The 22,160-nt window shown below is 54.5% G+C and overlaps 1 protein-coding gene across 1 annotated transcript in view; it reads left to right on the plus strand.

The window, feature by feature from the left end:
* The first annotated feature begins 4,132 nt into the window (after positions 1 to 4,132).
* The window catches only part of MYOM2 (myomesin 2), a 51,141-nt gene continuing 33,113 nt past the window's right edge, over positions 4,133 to 22,160 (plus strand). Inside the window, exons 1-6 of the mRNA XM_087813506.1 lie at positions 4,133 to 4,293; positions 14,694 to 14,812; positions 16,388 to 16,552; positions 17,964 to 18,102; positions 18,247 to 18,404; positions 18,876 to 18,968. Coding sequence (XP_087669632.1) covers positions 14,706 to 14,812; positions 16,388 to 16,552; positions 17,964 to 18,102; positions 18,247 to 18,404; positions 18,876 to 18,968 — 662 coding nt within the window. The 5' untranslated portion in view covers positions 4,133 to 4,293; positions 14,694 to 14,705. The remainder of the gene's footprint in view (positions 4,294 to 14,693; positions 14,813 to 16,387; positions 16,553 to 17,963; positions 18,103 to 18,246; positions 18,405 to 18,875; positions 18,969 to 22,160) is intronic.

Raw genomic sequence — 22,160 nt, forward strand, 5'->3', positions numbered from 1 at the left:
AGCTCCTGAGCAGCCCCGACACTAGGCCTGGCAGCCCCTGATGTTCACACTCAGTGTCCTGCTAGGAGTTGCCGTCTGGCCTGCCAGTGAGATTCAAATCTTAAAGCCACTTCTTTCTGTGCAAATTTGACGGGATACTCTCTAGGGCATTTGGAGAGCGCTTTTTGCAGCCTCTGTAGACCGTTTGGAAATTCTAACCTTTGGGCAGTAATTGGGCTCATATGTACCATCCAGAAAGAAATGCTTAGCATATCCCAACACCCGCCGCATCCTCAGCACAACTTCAGCATCGCGTCAGTGTGTGCTGTGAGCCAGAGCCGGCGGCCGTGGCTCCCGTGGGTGCTACAGCAGGACCCTGGGAGTGGTGCACGAGTAACCCGATACCAAGTCTGAGTTAGAAACGCTGTTTTCCTTCAGACGGGCTTCCTGGGAATTGTGAGGTCAAGAGTCAGGCTCCTCTTCCAGCTAAACCGCTGCCCAACAGCTGTTGCTGTTTACAAGTGTTTACACGTAAGAATGTGATTCTGTGATTCACATGGTAACGTGGTGTGAGTCACGGACAATGAGGCCGCCTCCACGGCTCTGAGCTCAGTTCCCTCAGGTGTGGGAGACGCACCCTGAAGTGGCACCTGTGTGTGGCGTCCCCTCCCCGGCCGGAAGGGACTGCAGGGGAGCCAGGGGCAGTGTGGCCGGGCTAATCGGCAGGTGTGCCTTCTTTCCACAAGGGCAGCCCTGCCTGGAAGCTGCTCCCACGAGGGACCACGGACACTGGAGTGAACAACCCGCTCTGAGGCCGTGGCTCAGCGCTGGCCCCGCTCACGGCCGTCCCGCTGGGAGGGAGCTGGCCTGGCCCTTCCTCCTGCTGTTTGTCCCCCTTTCCTGCTTTCCTGTCCCCCGCTTCCTGTCCTGGGAAGGACCTGGGTACGTGATCTCACGACCGCCCCGGCCGAGTCTGTACAGATGTTTTCCCCCTTCCAGTGCTGTGTCCAGATGTTTTCCCTCCATGTTGCTGGTCGCAGGTCCCTCTCTGCGGACACGGAGGGACAGAGGGACAGTGTCTGTTGTCCTGTGTGTGTGACGGTGACTGTGGGAACCCGGCTCGGGCAGACAAAGGCCCTTTCTCTCTGCTGACCTCGCCTGGGTCTGAATTTCCTCCAGTTTCCTTGGCTCCCGCTGGCGGGTGTCCAGGGAACAAGCGGGAAAACTCACGGCGACACCTGCTGCCTGAGGAGGGCATTGCAGCGGGGGACGCGGGCTTGGGAATTCCTGTGGGTTTGGGGACCGGTTTCCTTTGATGCCGCTCACTGAATTCTTCTCAAAAGAAGGCCTAGTGTGAGTCACTTCTAAGCGGGGTCACAGAAGTCGCTCTTTGATGCTTGGCCCTGAAGAATGGATGCCCCCACCCTGTGTCTGATTACTGGTCATGTATTTATTCCAGGGCTTCTGTGTTTGGGGTTAAATGCACCAGAGATTTGGATGGATAATATAAACATGTTAGTAGTCGTTATCCCGGTGAGTGTCGAGTTCTGGCTGTTTGGGGGGTGGGGGTAAGATGCAGAGCCACAGCCCCCGGGGGCCCAGACACGAGGCGACCATACAGTCTCGCATGGAGCTGCGTCTGGGCCCGAGGATCAGGGGAGGCTTCCTGGGGAATGTGGTGCCCAGCCAGGTGGGGGATGGGCCCCAGGACAGCTCACCCCAGGGACGAGCCTGGCAGGTGTGGGGACAGGCACATCCCCAGGGTGGCCAGCCCGGCTATGGGCTGGGCGTGTTTCTGGGGAGAGTGTGGGAGGTGGACCAGCCTGGGAGGATCGTTTGCTTGGCCGGCAGGGGGGCTGGAGGAGGGGCCGGGGCTGGGAGGCTACACTCAGGGCCATTGGGGACCCCTGAGAGGTGGCTACCAGGAGAGCCTCCCCGTGCAGGCTGGACTCACCACTCCTTGCTTCACGCCTCTGGACACCTGTACCGTGAAAAGCTTGCCTGGAGGTTGTGTGGACACAGGCTGTGACCACAGCTGGAGGCAGCTGGCAGGTGCCTGGGGGGCCTATGGAGGCTGGTGAGTGTCAGGCTCAGAAGAGGAAGGGCCAGTCGGTGTTCCTAGAAGACAAGGAACATGGTGACCTCTGTCTTCTGGAAATAAGCAGACTTTCAGGGATGAAGATGCTGTGAGAGACCAGGGAGGGTCCGGGGCCAAGCCGCCTGGCTGCCCCGACATCCTCTTTCTAGAAGCCGCTTTGAGGAACGTGCCCTGAGTCCTGTTGCAGCCCATGCATTTTGGGTCTGGATTCGGACTGTGGCCCAGGGGGGTGGGCACCGGGAAGACCCCGCCTGCCCTAAGTGGTCTGATTTCTCTTCTCCCCCAGGCCCACCAAGACCCGGAAGACCACACCACCTCCCGCCCCGCCCCTTCGGGTCGGGTGCCGTGCGCCCCAGTGCCGCCATCTGCTGGGGACACGAAACGCTACACTGCGTGGCCCAGTGGGAAGAAAGCCCTCAGGACCTCGAATGAGGGAAGTACCCAAACATTTTACAAGACGTTACAGCTACTATGAACTAAATCAGGCACCTGAGTTATTTTCTAATCCCTCCTATGTACATTTAACATCACTTGCTGAGCATACATGCAGAAAAAGCTTGTTATTTAAAGAATTGAAATGCCGTTTTTATTTTCAGATGTAATGCTGGCCGTGACATGGGTTAAATCCCAGTGACACATGTTTGAATTAGCAATCTCACACAGGACGGGCCTCTTTCATGCCAGCCCCTGGAATGTATTCAGAGCCACTTTAACAAGGGAACACACGTGGTCTCCCAAGCCACGGGCTCCCTGCACGGCTGTCTCTGGGCCCGGCAGTCAATTTTTCAGAAATGTGGATAATATTTTACCAGAAACTGCAAATTCCTAGCAGAGAGCCTGGCCCCATCCACACCTGACTGTGTTCATCTGTATTAAGGCAACACCTTTGTCTTTAAAATGTCAAATCATGTAAGGAGGCAAATCTTCAGTGTATTTCTGTGGCATCCTTACCTCCTGGGGGAAGTGTTCAGGATGTCCCTAAGTTTGTTACAAAGTTGCCACACCTATATATTACCTATGCATAGAGTAACTTTGTAAGCCAGTGTTACATATTAGCTAGCAAATGCATAATATCTCTTGTTACACTTTCGAATGTTTTAGAAGCATTTTCCTCTAAAAAACGTCACTTTCACTTTTCAAGTGTTAATTCACACTCACTAATTCTGTTCTGCCATCAGGACGTCGTTGGTTTTCAGATTTATCCTGAGGAGCAGCTCAGTGTTGAAGGTTGGCAGCACTGCACGGCTGTCCATGCCAACCTCACGAGGGCGGGAGAGAGCAGAGCCCTGCCTGGGCCGCACGGCCGTCCACACCACTCCCCTCGGGGGAAGGAGAGAGCAGAGCCTCGCCTCCGTCTATGGCACGCTTCTGTGTCTTGGTGCAGGGGTGACCCAGGATTTGAGAGCTGTGCTGTCCAGCAGGAGCGGGGCCCTCGGCCAGCAGGGAAGCCTGGCAATGGGGCTGGGGTGCGGACTGGGGCCCAAGGGAAGGTGAGCACCCGCAGGCCACCCTTGCCAGTGACCTGGGTTGTTACGTGTATGTCAGCTCCTGCCCCAGACTCCTCCACATTTTCTTTGCCTGAGGAAAATGGACTGCTCTTGGAATTAAAAAGTTTTTGCACCTGCAACAGAAACAAAACAAAATGAAGGGAAACCAACACCATCCTGTGCTTCAGGTCATCTAGAGCAGCGGTCAGCAGACTTTTTGTGTAAAGGGCCAGACAGCAAAGAGTTTGGGTTTGGGCACCTGCTGGTCTTTATTACTGGCTCTTTTTCATTTTCTTTTGTTTTCACAGCTCTTTAAAAATGTAAAAGCCAAATGTAAAAGCCATTTGACTCCAGGACTGTGTATAAAAACAGGCCCTGGGTGGACTGGGCCCCAAGTAAGACCTGTTCCTTCTGTGTGTCCCCAGAACAGATCTCCCTTGTTTCCCTAAAGTAAGTCTGTCCCACACAAGAGGTGAATCCCAGGGGAGTGGGTGATGACAAATACCTCAGTGGGACGTGAATGTCTTAACCATTCACCCGATTATACTTTATTCTCATGAATTTCATGAACACACATTCGCATAGGGCAGGTCTCCTGCATCACGTCTCGGTTCTTTGTGTTGCAGCAGCTTCCTTGTCTGAGATGCTGGTGTGAACTCTCCCAGTTCCTACTTTGGGAAAAGTCATGCACATCGCCTCCGTTCTTGGACATATTCTCTGGAATTTCAGGTGGGCAGGTGCTTTCCTCCAGCTCATGTGGGTGTCGCTCCAGAAGCTTCTGTTCTCCATGGCTGTCGGGGGTCAGCTGTGGTTCTCAGACTCATTCCTCCGCCTCTGTCGGGATTTCACTCGTATTTGGTTTCTGCAGTTTCTTTAGGATCAGTTCAGGTGTGGACTCTTTATTTGTCCTGCTTGGAATTTGTTCTTATTCTGGAATCTGCCTTGTGGTGTTTTTTTGTGTGTGCGTTTTTTTAAATCAGTTCTGGAAAATTTTGTTGTCTCTTCATGGTTTGCATCTGGTTGCTCTCATAAAGTGTATGTTAAACTGTCTTACATCACTTTTTATAGCACTTACACTTTTTCTCTACATTCTTAGTGTTTTTGTCTCTGGATCATTTATTCTGACATATTTTCCAGTCCCTAAACTGTGCCAAACCTGCAGTTAAACTTATCCATGTGCTTTCGATTTTGGTTATTTAATTTTTATCTCCAAAAGCTCTATTGAGTTATTTAAAAATTCTTAGATGTTTCTTTTTGTGTCTTTCTGTTACCGTAGATATGTTCAGGATTATCTTTTGCTTGTTTCAACATTTAACGGTTTCTCTCTATAATAGTTTTATTGAGTTATAATTCACATACTGTACAATTAACCAGTTTAAAGTCCTCAATTCAGTAGTTTTTAGTATATTTACAGGGTTGTGCAACCTCCTCACACAATTTTAGCAATCTTCATACCCCATAAAGAAACCCTGAACCCATGGGCAGTCACTCCCCATCTAAACATACCTTCACCGAAGGACCTAACTGGTTTTTGACCAAATGACTGGGTGTCACGGCCCAGCCAAGTTGACATGTGCAGTTAACCATCCTAGTGTGTGTCCACACAATTCACACACACATGCAGACACACCTTGAGATTGTTGAACACTTATTTTTGATGTAAGAGTTGTTACAAATAACTGAACTGCCATCACTCAGCTTGGAGTGAGACACTGTTTTTGGGTAGATAAAATGACTTACTGTGATGAGCTGGAGCCAAGTTCAGATTAATATAATTTTTTGTCAAAATTGAAACAAGTATTGGTAGCACAATTATTTTAATTTGTTTATAAGCTTTCACTCTCTCCTATGAAAAGCTTTTGAATTTCTTTCTTCTTGGAGCAATGGACAGATTTCCCCTCAAGACGGAGATGGGTGGGCTGGTTCGGTGCGCCCTCTAGTGGACAGAAGCTGAATACTCACTTCGGGAACCAGAGTTCCAGAGCCCGAAGGTTCCCAGCTGAGGCCGGGACACACGCACACGCACACACTCGCTCAAACACACTCACTCATACAGTCACACACACACGCACACACACACACTCACTCAAACACACTCACTCATACAGTCACACACACAGTCACTCGCTCAAACATACTCACACACACTCACTCATACAGTCACACACACACTCACTCGCTCAAACACACTCACATACACACACATACTCATACACTCACACACGCTCACACACTGACACACTGATACACACTCACACACACACACACTCACTCATACAGTCACACACACACTCACTCGCTCAAACACACTCACACACACACACACACTCACTCATACAGTCACACACACACTCACTCGCTCAAACACACTCACATACACACACATACTCATACACACACGCTCACACACTGACACACTGATACACACTCACTCACACACACACACGCTCACACACGCACACTCATGCACACACTGACACACACACACACTGACACACACTCACACACGACTTCTCAGCGTGTGGTCCAGAGTCCCCCCATCTCTAACTTCTGCAGGAGAGCGTAGGAGTCAAAACTGTCTCCACCACACTGATGACGTCGGTGGCTATATTAACACCGAGGTTTGTGCTGTCGTGTGAAGGGATTTAGAAGGTCTGTGTAATTCAATGACTGTTGTATTTCAAATGCGCAGGGCATGATGTTACAAGATCCCACATGGGTAAGAGGCCCACCCGGGGTGCAGGAAAGATCAGAGGATTTCAACGTGACAGGTGTGGGATATTCTTTGGCATAGAAACTGATCTGTGCCTCATCCAAGGTCCTTGAGCTAGTGAGTGACAAAGATGCAGCCTCGACTATCAGTCCTCGCCAAGTATATGCCCATTTTGTCCCATTGCTGTCTGACAACCCCAGTCAGGTTGCCTGTGGATTGGCAGGTGCCCTTGGAATCGGTCAGTGGGCCGGAGGCCCTGCTTGGAGCCCCTGCAAGTTGCTATAGAACCGTGGGGAGGAAACTCAGTCCCGCTGGACTAGCCAGGGGTGAAGGAGCCCAGGCACCTGAGAGGGGGCTGGCGAGTGGGCTGGCAGAGCTGGGTGATCCCCCTAAACCAGGGGCCTTCAGAGCTCAGCTGTCTGCCAGGAGGGGCCTGCCCTCATTCGTCTGCACTGTTGTGTTAGCTGGCTGAGGCGCCACGGTTCTTGTTGTATCTGGGGAACTGGGCCCGCAGCTGGTGGCACGATGTCAGGTTTTCCAGGAAGCCCAGGAACATCAGACCCAGGCTCCTCCTGACCTCAGGCATACTCGGGACCTGCGTCCTGGGGAGATGTCAGTGTTCCCCTGCCTCGCCTGTTCAAACACCCTGGTACAGGCAGGGCGAGCTCTGGGCCCAGGTCTGGCCACGGAGCCCCCACTCCCCACTGTGTCGGGCACTTGGAAACGGGGAGACAGCACATCTGTGCCCAGAACTGTGGATGAAGCCACACTGATCCTGCTGACCCTGTCTGACCTCCGTGTACTTGGTAAGAACGTGACCTCAACCATGTGCCGTGTGTCCTGTCGGGAGCAACCTCTCCACAGACCTGGCTGTGACTACACTGCCCGTGACTCACCCTGGCTGCGCCCCCCAGTGGCGTTTGGCCTGAGTCACATACTGAACTGGACCCTGGCCTTCGCCTTGACCTTGACCTTGACCTTGACCTGGCCCCATACCCCCCTGGGGGATCCAGCCCTTCTCTGGAGGGTAAACTACGAGGCCTAGAAGGAAAGACTTTGAATTTTAGTTCAAACCCACTGCATAGCAAACCCATGTGACCTTGGTCATTTTTCCCCCTCTTTGGGCCTCAGTTTGCTCATGTGTAGGGTGAACAGAGGGGCCTGGGCAGGGCGGCAGCTGGTGCTCTGTCCAGTCTGAGAGGCCTCCTCCGGTTGGCTCTCGTCCTATCTTGTGTTCCCTGCACGGCCTCCTCGCATGTGCCCACGGCTGTCACAGGACAGGGCACCCTGCCACTGACTGCCCCGTGCCTTCCACCCATTTTTATTTCATTACAGCCACTACCTATTCTTGTCAGCACAGGGCTTGTGGCATCAACCCTAATCTTGAAGCCATTAGGCACTTTTAGAATGGAATCCTCTTGGCATGGCGGCCAGTCTCTGATTCCTGAGTCCCAGTCCTGTCCTGAGCCCGCAGCTCTGATCTCTGCATTAATGCCCCTTCCCTGGGGACTGTCACCCAGGATTGAAACCGTAGCATATTGGGGCTTACAGGAGAATCCTTTAATCCCACTCTCACTTTCCAAATGGGGAAGCCAAGGCCCAGGGCGGTAGGAGAGGGTCTGCCGGGTCACGCAGCTTCCGCCTCAGATTAGCAAACATGCACCCAGGCCTGAGGCCAGTGCCCTTGACGGGAGCTCGGGCCAGCCAGACCTCAGCTCCTCTGGCCTCACGGTGAGTGCTTAACGACATCGTGGAGATAAATGGCCCACTAATTTAGGGCATATCTGTAAACAGAAACCTGTAAATAGAAGCCCAAGGGCAAAAGCCATCCATCCACATTGATAAAAAGTGCACTTATTGAACTTTTACAATGTGCAAGGCACTGTGTGAGGGAGGGACCGGGCTGAACCCCGCGCCGCCACTGAGCGAATCTCCAGCCGCCGGGGCAGATAGTGTGGGAGAAAGTCAGGCCACTGAGCAGGCCTCACTCGGTCACCTGGCCCGTTCTTAGGGTTTGAAACAACCATGGCTGTGCATCGAGGGGCACATCACGTTTTGAATTTTTATCAAGATGAAGAAATCGTTCCTTAGCCGGTTTGGCTCAGTGGTTAGAGCATCAGCCTTTGGACTGAAGGGTCCTGGGTTCGATTCTAGTCAAGGGCACATACCTGGGTTGCAGGCTCAACCCCTGCCCCCTGTTGGGGTGTGTTCCGCAGGCAACCAATTGCTGCGTCTCCCTCACATCGATGTTTCTCTCTGTCTCTCTCCCTTCCACTCTCTCTGAAAAAATACCCTCAGGTGAGAATTAAAAAAAAAGAAACCGTGGCTGGCTTTCCAAACCATAAACCACCCAGCCTCTCCTCCTCACATGTGGGAGGCAGAGCCTCTGGGTTTCCTCTTTGCTAGGAGCCTCGTTGTTCTCTATCTGGTCCTGATGAACCTGCGGGTCAGTGAGACACTGCTGACCTCTGTGTGAGCTCCATGTCCCCGTGGCCCCGGCACGTGGCTCCCAGCACCCTGCCTCGTGGATGCGTCCATGGAGGTCATGCCAAACAGACGCCCTTGTGACCCCTGCCAGGCACAGAGCTGTGGTCTGCTGCCAGGTCTCCCGGGATACGCTTGGACTCACAGAACATGGAAAAACTCTGGGCTCCTTTCCAGAGACATTGAGTAACCTGGTTACCTGGGCGTCTGGGATGAATGTCAGTGTCATCACCACCAGGTTTCTGCTAACATTTAGGAAGGCGCATTAGTTCCTCATTTGCTTTATTTGTTCAGTGGGCAGATGCCTACTGGGAGTGTTTTGTGTGCCAGGTTTTTTTTTTTACCTTCACCCGAGGATATTTTTTCCATTGATTTTCAGAGAGAGTGGAAGGGAGGGGGAGGAGAGGGAGAGAGAGAGAAACGTCGATGTGGAAGAAGCGTATTGACGGGTCCCTCCCGCATTTGCCCCGACGGGGCTGGGATGGAACCTATAACCCAGGTACGTGCCCTTGACCTGGAATTGAACCCGAGACCCTGTGGTGCATGGCTGACACTCCAGCCACTGAGCCACGCAGCCAGGGCTGTCTTTATAACATTTAATCGGCTTATCCATCGACCTGTTTTGCTGGTCTCTGGCTGTTACTGAGATACGGGCACATGGGGTTTTTTAAGGCTCCCAGGGACTTAGATGATTAGATTATTTCCTCTAATTTTTGCAGCAAACTTACAAGATTGTTGTTCTGCGCAGGTTTTACAGATGGGAAAATGAGCCCCAGAGAGGCAGCTGGCCTCCGGGTGGCAGGCTGCGGTGGGGACGGTTCTCTGCAGTCTGAGATCAGCCCTCCCTGGGCCCCTCCTCTGGGCCACACACGCCCGGTGCCAGCCCACGGCCGTCCCAGGCCTGTGTTATTTATATTTGGACATGTGCTGGGCAGAAGGACGGACACCCTGCCACTATGAGAGGGTTCAGGCGCAGCGTCCATCTGTGGCAATGACTATAAATAAGACGTAATTCGCCGACTGGACTTGCAGCCTCTTGTTAATTCACCCCAGGGTGAAACCCAGCGAAAGCTCGAGTGGTTGTTGAAATTAAAAGCAAACAGACAAAAATCCAACCACAGAGGCCAGCCCCCCCCCCCTTAGAGCCCGGTGCCCTGGCCCCTGGTCGCCATGGTAACCACGGTGAACCCCCCGTTTCCGAGTCAGGTGGTTACAGAGGCTCATCTGGGTGTGTCCCTGTATGTGCCCGGAGCCTGTCGCTCAGAGGGTTGAAAGCGAGCCCGAGAATTTGTGTTGAAAGTGAGTGAAGGGGTCGCGTCCGCCCTCTCTCTCTGGGACACCAGCGGGATCCTCGCAGTTTCCTGGGCACTTGGAGATGCTTCCTCTTCGATGTGGTTTTTTTTTCCAGCCAGAACAGGACCCGTTTCCTCCGAGACCAGGCTGTGATTTACGTGCGGTGTCAGCCTGGGCGAGTAGCCACGTGCCTATATATGGCAGCTCCTTGGCCATAAAGGGGGCGGGACGGGCTCTGCCCGGGACGGGCTCTGCCTTCCTGGGGAGCCGGAGCCGGGCAGTGCCGCCTCCCGCCCTGAGCCACTGTCCTTCCGCGCGGTGAGTTGCTTCCTTCCTTCTTTCCTCTCCTGGTCGGTGCTCCCCGGAGCTGAGGCCGGGGGCACATGCCGGTGCACCGCTGGCTGCCCCTGGCTGCCCGGGTGGACGGGCCTCAGGGCGGGAACCAGGTCTGAGGTTTGGTTTCTTGGACAGATTCTGACGCCGTCTGTATTTCCCGTCGTCATGGTCTCCCTGTGGCAGTGTCCCAGGTCCCTCCCAGCACCACGTGGGGGGACCCCGACTCTGGAGCAACCCCCCTCAGGTCCCCCATCAGTGCACTGATGTCAAAATTTTCGTGAGTCTCAGAAGGAAAGGGTCGGTCACGAGAGTTCAGAGGTGAAAAGTGGGAAGTGAAATCAGATATTTTCTTAAGAAAACAGGGAGCTGGGGTCGTGTGTCCTGGGCCTAGATGCAGCGTCGAGGGGGCGGGGAAGGGGACAGTTCTCGTCGGTGTTTCCATGTCCCCCCAGGACGGAGGTTCTCGTGGCTGTTTTCTGTGCTCTGATGTGTGATCGGCCCGCAGGGGTCAGCTCGGTGCCGCCGCGGGTGGAACATCCTGGTCACGCTCTCAGAACCCTGCCCGACAGGTGGGGTCCCTGCGCCCCATGGTCGGGAGGGGGCGGCAGGGAAGGGGCGCGGGGTGCGGGGCGGGGTGAGGCATCCCGTCCCCTCCCTCCTTGCCGCGCTGTTCCCGCTGAGCAGAGGAGAAAGGTGACGTGAAGGAGACCCTTAGTGACCGGGTCTGGGCTCCACTCAGTGATTTACCTGAAGCTGAGGCTGAACGAGGGGCTGTCACCTCCACGGCTCCTCCTCAGGGAAACACGGGAAATCTGTGCGGAAAACTCCTGGAAGGAAATATTTTTATAACTGTTGATCTGGTTTAATTCTGTGATTTGGAAGGGGCCTGGGATGAAGCTGCCTGAGGCCTCCTTTTGTGGTCAGAGTCCACCGGTTAAGCCTCAGGAAGCCGGGCCCTTGGGGGCGGCTCAGGGAGCTGGGGTTGAAGGGCCCCCTGGGTCGTTCGCGCCTGCTTCTGAAGGTGACTTGGAGGAGGGCTGTGGATAAGCCGCCAGAATTCAGCCATCAAGCCTCCTGGGTGATGATTTAAGAATTTTTCTGGCCTGACCGGGTGGCTCCGTTGGTTGAGAATCATCCTGGGCACCTAAAGGTTGCGGGTTCGATTCCCTGTCAGGCCACATACCTAGGTTGTGGTTTGAACCCTGGTCAGGGAGCAAACAAGAGGCACCCGTCTTCCTCCCTCCCTCCCCCTCTCTAAAAATCAATGAAAGTACATCTTCGGGTGAAGATTTTAAAAGAATTATTTTGTGCTCCGTGATCTTTACTTTTGGGGTTAAGTAGTTTGGAGACACCTTTGGGGCAGGTAGTTCCCGTGAGTGAGCTCTGAGGAACCCTGTCCTGGGGACCGAGGGCCTGGTCCCCTGGGGGACAGGCCACCTGCCGGTGCCAGCTTGACCCTCCTGTTCCTCGAGAACAGCTTGACCTGGTGTGTTGCTGACTTGGTGACCTCCCGTGGCACAGACGGGAGTTTCTTTCTTTAGATGGAAGTGAATGTGTTGCAGTGGAAATGTTTTCAGACATTAAAACCCTCCTCGGGCCCTGGCGAGTTTGGCTCAGTGGTGAGCGCATCAGCCCTTGGACTGAAAGGTCTTGGGTTCGAATCAGGTGAAGGGCAAGTACCTGGGTTGCAGGCTCGATTCCTGGCCTCTGTCGGGGCCCGAGCGGGAGGCAACCGATCGAGGTGTCTCTCTCACATCGATGTTTCTCTCTCTCTCTCCCTCCTTCCCTCCCTCCCTCCCTTCTACTCTCTCTAAAAATCTATGGAAAAAAATATCCTCAGGTGAGAATTAAAAAAATACACACAAAAAACCCCTTCTCAGTGACATGAGAAACGGCTCTCAGATATTCACAGGAAGGGTTAGGCCTGAGGGAGGCACAGACACACTGTCCGGACGTGAGGACGGACAGACTCATGTTTCGCTTCCCTGCCACAAACACCAGTGGGAGTGGCGGGCAGGCAGGGTCAGGGTCCCAGGCAAACCAGCGCCTGGCTGGTGGTTCCCACCACCAGAGTCCTCCCAGGTGAGGGCGAGATTCAAACCCGGACAGACTGAGACTGGTCACTGTCGAGTCGTGTAAACTTGGCTGCCGTTTGCTGAGAACCCCACACCTGTGTGCTTAGGATGCCTCTGCCCCGTTGCTGGTATTTGAGGGTGATCGGTGCTCGCCACGGAGTGTTGCCTCCAATATGTTATCCAGGTCATAGATCCATACATAGCTGCCGCTGAAGGAACAGGAGCCCCCATTTCTCAGCAAAGCAAATTGAGGCCTGAGAGCCAGATGGGCCCCCCTGGTTGCTGCTGGGAGCAAGGCCTCCCAAGGCCCTGTCACCCGGGGGCACTCACACCAGAGACTATGGGTGAGGGAAGGCGGCTTCCATGGTTTCGAGGTGTGTATGTGGGAAGGACATTTGACACGTGTCAGAGGGTGACCCTCCTGGGAGACGTGGAGGGGATTCTGGCTGTTGCTCGGCCTGTTGCTCCCTTTTCTTTGGAGTAACTGGTCCATAGCACAGCGAGTGTGGGTCCAGTTCTCCCTGGGGTCCCTCCTAACGGCCTTGTGGCTTCAGGGCTGTTGCTCTGCACCTGCTGAGCCCCATGGAGCACACTTTCCTGAGGGCTAGTCACCCCAACTGGGGTGGTCAGGGCAACTGGGCAGTCTGGACACATGAGGGCCTTTGAGGTGTGGAGAGAAGGGGGCTGAGCACAGATACGTGGCCTGGGGGTGGGCTCAAGTTGCTGGTCCTGCTGTGCGTCTGACTTGGGCATGAGATTGATCAGAGTGAGTGCAGGCACTGAGGATGCATCGGCACCGGGACAGAGGCGCAGAGCTCTGAGCCCACTCCTGTCCTGGGGCAAGGACTCTCTGAGATGCCCCCTCCTCAGGGCACTGGGGCTCTGTGGTCCACACTGGGCTGGCACACAGAACATGCTCTGAATATTTGTGGAATGACCAATGGGTGGAGCTGAGTCCTTGACCCTCGGAGCTGCGATCACCCCTGATCTGGGTGATCCTCAACATAATGTTTCCTCAGTGAGCAGAGGATGGCAGGTGAGTGCAGGAGAGTGTCCTGGGGAGACAGCTACGAAGTCTGTGACCACGAACCCCGATTCCAGCTCTAGGTCCCTATCGCCACTGAGAGCCCCTCCTCATGGGCTGAGTTGGGACGTCTGGGCCCATAGCCACGAGCTGAGCTTCATCCGTCACGTGTGGAGCGGACACTGTGACTGCAGTGAGGGGAGTGAGCCATTGCTCTGAGCCGTGCTGACCTCGCCCAGCGTTTCACCCGCGCAGGGCAGCCCGGGTCCCAGCGTGTGCGACCACCCTCTTCCGGGTACTGGCGGCCACGGGTCAGATTGGTCAAGACGGCTTATCTTCTCCTGTAACTTGGGCCGCACTTGAGGCCTTCCTCTTGCCAAGAAATGTGGGCAGATTGGAGGTTAAGTCAACAGAGACCCGAGTCACCGTGGTGATGGGACCCAACCTCCATTAGCGCAGGTGCGGTCGAGACACCTCAGAGAGGAAACTGTCCCAAAGTGGCGGGAGTGTCCGGAAAGCGTCTTGGAGGCCGATTCCTTTTTCGAGCCCCCTCTCGAGCCGGGGTGACTCCTAGCTCCTGAGGCAGACACGCAAGTCTGTGTGTGGTCAGTCTTTCCAGAGGGATCCTTCCTCACGCCTCCTCAAATCTCCTGAGCTCCTGCCCCTGGTTTGCTCATGGGTCGCCTTCTTCCCGCCCACCTCCGCCTGTTCGCCTGCTCACCCGCCAGGGCTCTTCTCAGCTGCCACCGGCTGCAGCAGCCCTCTGCTGACTCCCCTCCCCACTGACGTGTGCCCCTTCTCACTTCCCAGAGCTCCTTGTATCCCTCTGCTCTTGTATTCTAAGTGCGTGTTCACTCCTCTAATCTGTGTTTTAATTATTTTTGTCTTTGTTGCTCTCACTGCCCGCACAAACCAGGTATTCTATAAATATTTGTTGAGTTGACAATGAAATGAAATGCATAGTCCAATCTTCTAGTTTTATGGAAGCAAAAACAAAGGAATCGGGTCCTGGGGAACTCGATAGGCACCTGAAGTCCTAGTCTGAGAATATTCACACTTATACAATCTGTCGTTCACTGGGGCCCCTTGTGCTTTGCTAATTGGAGCTGATTTTCCCTTTTGCAACAGTGCGCAGTGTTAGGTGGACACTGCAGGACTGCATTAGAAAACGTCCTCAGTGCTGTGTGTTACTCTTTATTTGTAGGCGAACCCCAAGATGTCGCTCGTCACCATGCCCTTCTATCAAAAGAGACACAAACACTTTGACCAGTCGTATCGTAATATTCAAACAAGGTACCTCCTGGATGAATATACGGCAAAAAAGTAAGTTGGAGTTCACCAATTAGACTCAGACCTTCGATTATGGATGCCCAGCATTTAGGGGCAGGAAGCTTTAACCAGTCCCCTGAAACCTGGGGTGATGTGTTTGGGGGGGTCAGGGATGGCAGTACTCCCTGATGCCCATCTTCAATGCCAGAGGGGAGTGTGGCTGAGCAGCTGGGCAGCAGACTATGTATGGAGTGCTGCTCCACATCCTGGTAGACTCTGCTAGATCCTGGTGGATCCTGGTAGATCCTGCTAGACTCTGGTAGATCCCAGTAGATCCTGGTAGACTCTGATAGATCCTGGTAGACCCCAGTAGATCCTGGTAGATCCTGGTAGACCCTGAGAGATCCTGGTAGACCCTGATAGATTCCGGTAGATCCTGGTAGACCCTGAGAGATCCTGGTAGACCCTGATAGATTCCGGTAGATCCTGGTAGACCCCAGTAGATCCTGGTAGACCCTGAGAGATCCTGGTAGACCCTGGTAGACTGGCGCTGACCCCAGGTTAGATCGGGGAGGGGGCACACGTTAGCAAGTGCTCTTTGACTAACCCTTATTCACGCATCTTCCAGAACTGGAATCTAAAAAGTCACCAAAAAGTGAGGGTGATGGGAAAGATGTCAGCGGCAGAGAAATTATGGGATGGCAAAGTAAGACTGGTGGGAGCCGAGTCAATAATATTTTTGCTGCGCTAACAGTAAATGTAGCTAGAAGTGAATTGATTCTCTGAGTCACAGGCTCAGGTCAAGTCACAACTCCTGTGAGTTTCTAAGTCCAGTGTCCTCAGGGGCGCAGCTCACACCCCAGTGGGCAGCACACCTGCCGCTTTCATGGGCTGACTAGGAGGTTGGGCCAGAGAATGAAGATGCTGCTGGCCAGTGGGCTCCAGCCTTAGGTGTTTTGCACAGGTCACCAGCACCCTATATTTAGGAACGCCTGAGGTCCCTGTGTTTACTTGCCATTCCCATAACAAAGCCAAACACTCCCAACAGCCCCGCCCAGCAGCCCCTGGGAGCTTCAGATCCCTTCGGATATATATAATCCTGGCGTTGGGCCAGAGCTGTGGACACACAGGCTGACCCTGAGGGGAAGGGCAGGTGGGGGAGGAGCTCAGTGTGTGACTGTCCCTCTGAGCGTGGGCTCCTGCAGTCAGGGGCGCTGGGCGCAGAGGGATGTAGGTTTGAGTGTGTGCATATGTGTGTACATGATATGTGTGTGTACATGTATATGTGTGTGTACATGCATATGTGTGTGCATGCACAGTGTGCAGGCCTCTGCACGCAAGTTTACACACACTGTGCGCAGGGGTGCGTGCCTGTGCACGCATGTATGTACACTTGCATAGGTACAGGCATAGACCCATGTGAGTATGCACATGTGTGCACACATTTGTGTAACTTCATGCACATAGGTAAGCGTGCACATACACATGAGCCTGCATACGTGTGCACTGTGTACATGGATGTGCATGTTTCCAGGGTGGTTTGTGGTGTATAGAAGGAACATTGTGTCATCTGTCATGATGTGTACCCCTAGTTTTCTAACACCCCTCATTTTCTCAACGTTTACCAAGGCGGGCCTCATCCCAGGCCTCTTCCCAGCAGTCGCTTACTGAGAAGTCGTCTTCCCAGGCAGCTTCCAGCCAGACATCGCTGTCACGGGCAGGGACAGTCTGCAGGCTCTGCGCCAAGAGGGTGAGCTCCGAGCAGGAGGAGAGGGAGCATGAGAACAAGAGAAGGTAAGCGCCTGTGCGCCCTCAGGCTGCCTGGGGTCACGGCCTCACAGCACCACCTGCCGGGGGCAGGGGTCGTGGGGTTACAGCCCATCCCTCTGGGGACAGGTCAGGAGGGTAGGGCCTTGGGTATCAGGGACCTGGGATGACAGTCAGGCAACACGTGAAGTCAAAGCCATAAGGTCCAGTTTTCTAGTCCGTTGCTTTTCTCTACCATCGTCTCCATCAATTCGGACAAGAAAACTATTGGAGTGAAGTTTCCCTTCCATTTTACAGAGAACCTGTGGCCCGGGGTCCCACGCCTCACGCACGTTGCCTCTGGTGTTGGTCTCAGGTCTGCGGCCAGGCCGGGGGTGGCTCCGTGGGCTCCATGGCTGAAGAGATGGGCCTTGAAGGGCAGGAGGGAAGGGCAGGGACATTTTCCTGGTGAGCGGCCCAGCGGGTGTCCTAGTTGTGTGGGGACCTGGGGATGAGTGGTGAGGGGGACAGGAAGCTCAGATGGGGCAGCTGGGACAGGATGAGTGGGGGGTAATTTTGGGGGCTCACAAAGATGGCAATCAGGCCAGAAGGACTGTGGGCCTCATTTCTCTGCCCCTACAGGTGGATGAATCTGAGGGATTTACTTCAGCCTTTTTATTTTTCTAGAATACAGACTTACGTCCTGTCTGTCAATGTTAATCCTAAAGGCTTTAATTCAGCCTGGGAGTCACTAGAAGTGGTGGCCTCCCAGAACACACGTGGCTTTTCCAGGTTGCCATGTAGAACATAGCTCAGGGGCTCGGCCTGTCAACTGTCCTGTTACTGACCGTAAACGAGCCCAGGCCCAGGGTCCCAGCCCTCACTGCTGCGTCCGGCGAGGCCGCCCGACACTGTTCTCTGCCATCAGCGGGAGACCATGTCCTGCGAGCGCCCATGACTTGCTCTTGGCCACGTGGTCCGCTTGGAGCACCTGCTGCTGTGCGAGGCCAGGTGAACACGAGGAGCAACGAGTCCTGTCTTTATGGAGTTCGTCCTCTGACCTGTCCAGGGCCTGTGCTTGTCACTGGGACCCTCCCCCTGTAGGGGATTCCTGCCCATCACACACCAGGAATGGTGCAGCTGTCACATGGGGCTACTCGCAGTCACTGTCCAAAGCGAATGAGCTCTCGGGCCTCCAGGCGACTGTAACTGTCTAAGGGAAGCTGGAGTTTTATTTTTAAGTCTTTGTTTTACTTATAAACCTCCTCCCTGCCCTTCACGCGCAGTATTAATACCTTCCAGTGGCACCATGGAAGAAAGACAAAGGGACAGAGCTTTTCTCCTGTTTTCCTGGCTCCCAGCAAGACAGTCCTGGGGACAGCTCGCCCGGCCTCCAGCCTCGGTGACCAGGCCCTGTCCCGAGTGTGTCCACAGTCACGTCCCTCCTTCGTTTCCGCAGGTACCAGTCCCTGGTGGCCGCATATGGAGAGGCCAAGCGTGAGCGTTTCCTCAGCGAGCTGGCGGAGCTGGAGGACAGTGTGCACATGGCCCGAGCACAGGCCCGGGAGAAGCTGGACAAATACACCCTCCAGCAGATGGTAGGCGGGTGTCCTGGAGAGGTGACCGGGGCTGGGCTGGGGTTCGTCCCCACAACGCTCCGGTGGCTTCGTGGCAGAGAGCCTCGCTTGCCCACAGTGTGTCCCTCCTGCCATGCTCTGACCGTCCTTGCTTTCTGGGCACAGATGGAGGACCAGATGTCCTGGGAGAGGCACACAGTTGAGGAGCGGATGAGGCGAGCCCCCGAGATCCTGGTGCGGCTGAGGTCCCACACGGTCTGGGAGAGGATGTCCGTGAAGCTGTGTTTCACTGTGCAGGGCTTCCCCACGCCCGTGGTGCAGTGGTGAGTGGGGCTTCCAGGCCGCTCTTAGTCCTGGGGACACGGGTCTGCTGTCCTGGGTGGGACAAGCAGGCCGGTTTCCCCCGGTCAGGACCTGGGTGGTTGGACCCACAGAGCTCTCCCTGCACATCCCCGCTGTGCCGAGGCCCGGGGAGGCTGGTCGGGGACCCGGCCTACATTGGTTCCATTTATTTCCTTATGGGACGGATAGATCCTGAATTCCCAGCAGAGTCCTTGGAGACCTTTGCTGCACCCTCTCCGAGGTCAAGCAGCAGCGCCCAATAGTCAGAATCCAGCAAGCGCTCCTCTGTCCTCACACAGGCAGACAGGTGTGGCTCTGGGTGTCCCCCCAGCCGCCTCCCTTGCCCACTGCCTGTGACACTGAGTGATGCGTGAGGAGGCAGGGCGATAGGTAAGGAAGGCTGGGGCACAACCCAAGCTGCCCTTCACTAACACGAGTGTCTCCTCACTCAGGTACAAAGACGGCAGCCTGATCAGCCAGGCGGCCGATCCCGGCAAGTACAGGATTGAGAGCAAGTATGGCGTCCACACGCTGGAGATCCACAGGTGAGGGCCACGTGCTCACCCTGGAGACCCATAGGTGAGGGCCATGTTACGTGCTCATGCCGCAGAGCCACAGGTGAGGGCCACGTGCTCATGCCGCAGAGCCACAGGTGAGGGCCACGTGCTCAAGCTTCAGAGCCACAGGTGAGGGCCACGTGCTCAAGCTTCAGAGCCACAGGTGAGGGCCACGTGCTCATGCCGCAGAGCCACAGGTGAGGGCCACGTGCTCATGCTGCAGAGCCACAGGTGAGGGCTGGTGGCAGCACCTGCCTCAGCCAGTTGATGCCCCAAACCTGAGATCCAATTCAGACACGAGGTCGGGCCGCACCCTGTCGGCGTGCATCCCAGGTAATGTTACTGGTCTGTCTGAATTAGTTTAAGTGGCACCAGCTTCCCGTCTCCATCTTTGTGGTCAGGCCAGAGGGATGTAAATTCACTAGCTCATCTCAGCTCCGTCTGGGAACAAAGAGAATCCGTATCTCAGGGAAGACAGTGTCCCGGCTGCAGGGGCTGCTGTGAAGTGGAGAAGGTCATGCTCACAGCTGGTTAGCAGCCGGGTTGCGTCATGTACCAGGTTGAGCAACAGTCCCTAAGCTCAGACTCGTCAAAGAAGTAGAACCTTAATTTTTTCTCTCATAACAAATGGAAAAAATGTAGGAAGTAAGTAAAAGAAAACAAAAATTACCCCCATTTCTCACACCCAGTGTCAGTCTCCGGTGTATATACAGTTTGCTTTTTCCTGACAGTACAGATGTATAAACGCACAAAACTTCAACTTTTATTTTACAGAAGTGAGGTTCTCCTGTCCCTCTTTTTTCTTAATATATCTATATTGATTTCAGAAAGAGGGAAGGAGAGGGAGAGAGAGAAACATCAATGATGAGAGAGTCATCGATTGGCTGCCTCCTGCACTCCGCCTACTGGGGATCGAGCCCACAACCCGGGCACGTGCCCTGACCGGGAATCGAACCGGCTACGTCTTGGTTCAAGGGCCGATGCTCAACCAACTGTGCCACTCTTGCCGGGCCAAGCTGTATTTTAATAATTGTTTTAAGAGGAAAAGCTGTTTCCCTTTCTCAAGTATGGAAGGAGTGGCCTTCACGCCAGTGTGGCCTCTGGAATAGTGATGAGCCGGTGGCCCGGTAGGTGCAGGGTCGGACCCAGGTCTCCCTACCTGCAGTGGGGTTTTGCACAGTCTGCAAACATTCCCGAAATTGGGGCAAAGGAGATTCCTGAGACTAACTTCTCTCAACAGCACTCTTATCTGCATCGGCATGGTTTAGGCTCTACTGGGATGTTTGAGATGAAACGTGAAAATCCTTCAGAAAAGGAGCCGGGCACCCACACCCAGGCTGCCCTCAGCTGTCGGTTCTGATGTGCTGAGTCCCTGTCATTGGATCTGAGCGGCTCCGGGTGGGGGCGGGTGTGCAGCTCAGGAATGAGCCTCTCCCCCTGTTACAGGAGTGACATGTGTCCCTATGAATGTTCTTTGGCCACTGTCACCAAATTCTTGAAGTGCTGAGAGCCTTGTGGGACCCGCCCCCGGGGCCCCTCAGATTCTCGCTGAAATAGGCGCCGTTCCCTGCAACTCATAGACTTACTCTCGGGACTCCCAGTCTGAGCTCTGTTTCTCCAAAGAATTTTAATACTGTTCTCACATCTTGATGAAGTTGCTGAGGACAGTGTCTCCTGTGTTTTATATGTAACACCCTCCACCCCAGCCCCACCCTTGTAGAGGGACTGTCGGGCTCACCCTCTTCCTGAACTTTATTTTTAGACAGTGATATTCAAATTCCAACTTGAGTTAAAATTTAAATCCAGTGCCAATGTCCAATGTGAGGACATGGGGCCTGACTGCCCAGGAGAAAGTCTGGGGCCACATAAATGTGTCTGCCCACCTTTCCAATTGTCGAAATGTCAGTCCTCTGTCCTGTGGAGTTGGTTTGGGGCATTGCACGCGGAGGCTTTGGGGTGCGAGGTGCCCCCTGGAAGTTTGTAAGAACTGTCGCTGCCTGTTCTGGGAACATGTCCAGACAGGAAACATGACCCTTTGCCTGTCACCACTTGCTTGCCGTTTCTCGAAGCTGAAACTAAAGGCTCGTGTGGCCTCGGGAGGGAGAGAGAGCACGGGTCTCACAGGGACACGGAGAGGTGTGTGGCCAGAGCCCCCGACCCCACATCGTCCCCTGGGCAGGTTCTTAGTTGAGCAAAGTGTCCTCAAAGTCCACCCAGCCCTTCCCCCGTCCCCACCCACTCTCCCACCCCAGGGGCCGCCCCAGTGTGTGGGGCCCCCCCAGGGTATGTGCAGGCACATTTATTCATAATCTGCACATCCACCTCCATCCCGAAGTATTTTACATCATGCACAACAGTTACAAAGGAGAAATGCAGACAGCGAGCCGAAAGTGAGCGTCACCAGAGGGTCTGGCTGTTCCATCACAGTGTACCTGCCTCGGGGACGCCTGCAGTCAGTTAGTGGGTCTTAAGGTTTTGGGGGCTCTGGCCTTGTCTACAGACCCAATGGGAGCTGAGGACCCGCTCTCGTGGACAGGGGCGTGAAAACACTGGCGGCCACCGGAGGCTCCCGCTGCAGGTGCAGGATGGGCCTTCTCCCCAGCTGGTCCTCCTGCTAAGCACCAGGTGCTAATTGGTGAGCTCACCAGTGCTGAAGTGTTAGGTCGTCTCCCTGATCTTAATGCGGAATCTTAATTAGTGAGTCAAGTGAAAAGCAAGGTTGAAATCCTCTGGGAGGAGCGTTCCCGGGGCATTGGCAGGGCAGACAGTTCTGCTCCTCCTGGGCTCCCTGTGAGCCGCTCACGGCACCTTCCACTGTCCCCCTCTCGGGTCCCCTCCGGCAGTCCCCAGCTCGGGAGCCATGGAAGCAATTAATTCCAGTTCTCAGAACTCTGAGAAACCTGTGCTGTGCTGTTGGGAAGTGGAGGCCACGGAGGAGGAACTTTTAGTCCAGGAATTTGGTGGACATGTTTAAATGAATAATATGAGGTTACATACAGCACTTAAAGTTACGAAGCATTCTCTTTTTTTTCTTCCCTTTTTAAAAAATATGCTTTTATTGATGTCAGAGAGTGGAAGGGAATGAGAGAGAGAGAAACATCAGTGATGAGAGAGTCATTGACCGGCTGCCTCCTGCACACCCCCTGCTGGGGATCGAGCCCGAAACCCAGGCCTGTGCCC

This window comes from Miniopterus natalensis, chromosome 2 (genome assembly GCF_054644295.1).
Source record: "Miniopterus natalensis isolate mMinNat1 chromosome 2, mMinNat1.hap1, whole genome shotgun sequence".
NCBI classification, from domain to species: domain Eukaryota; kingdom Metazoa; phylum Chordata; class Mammalia; order Chiroptera; family Miniopteridae; genus Miniopterus; species Miniopterus natalensis.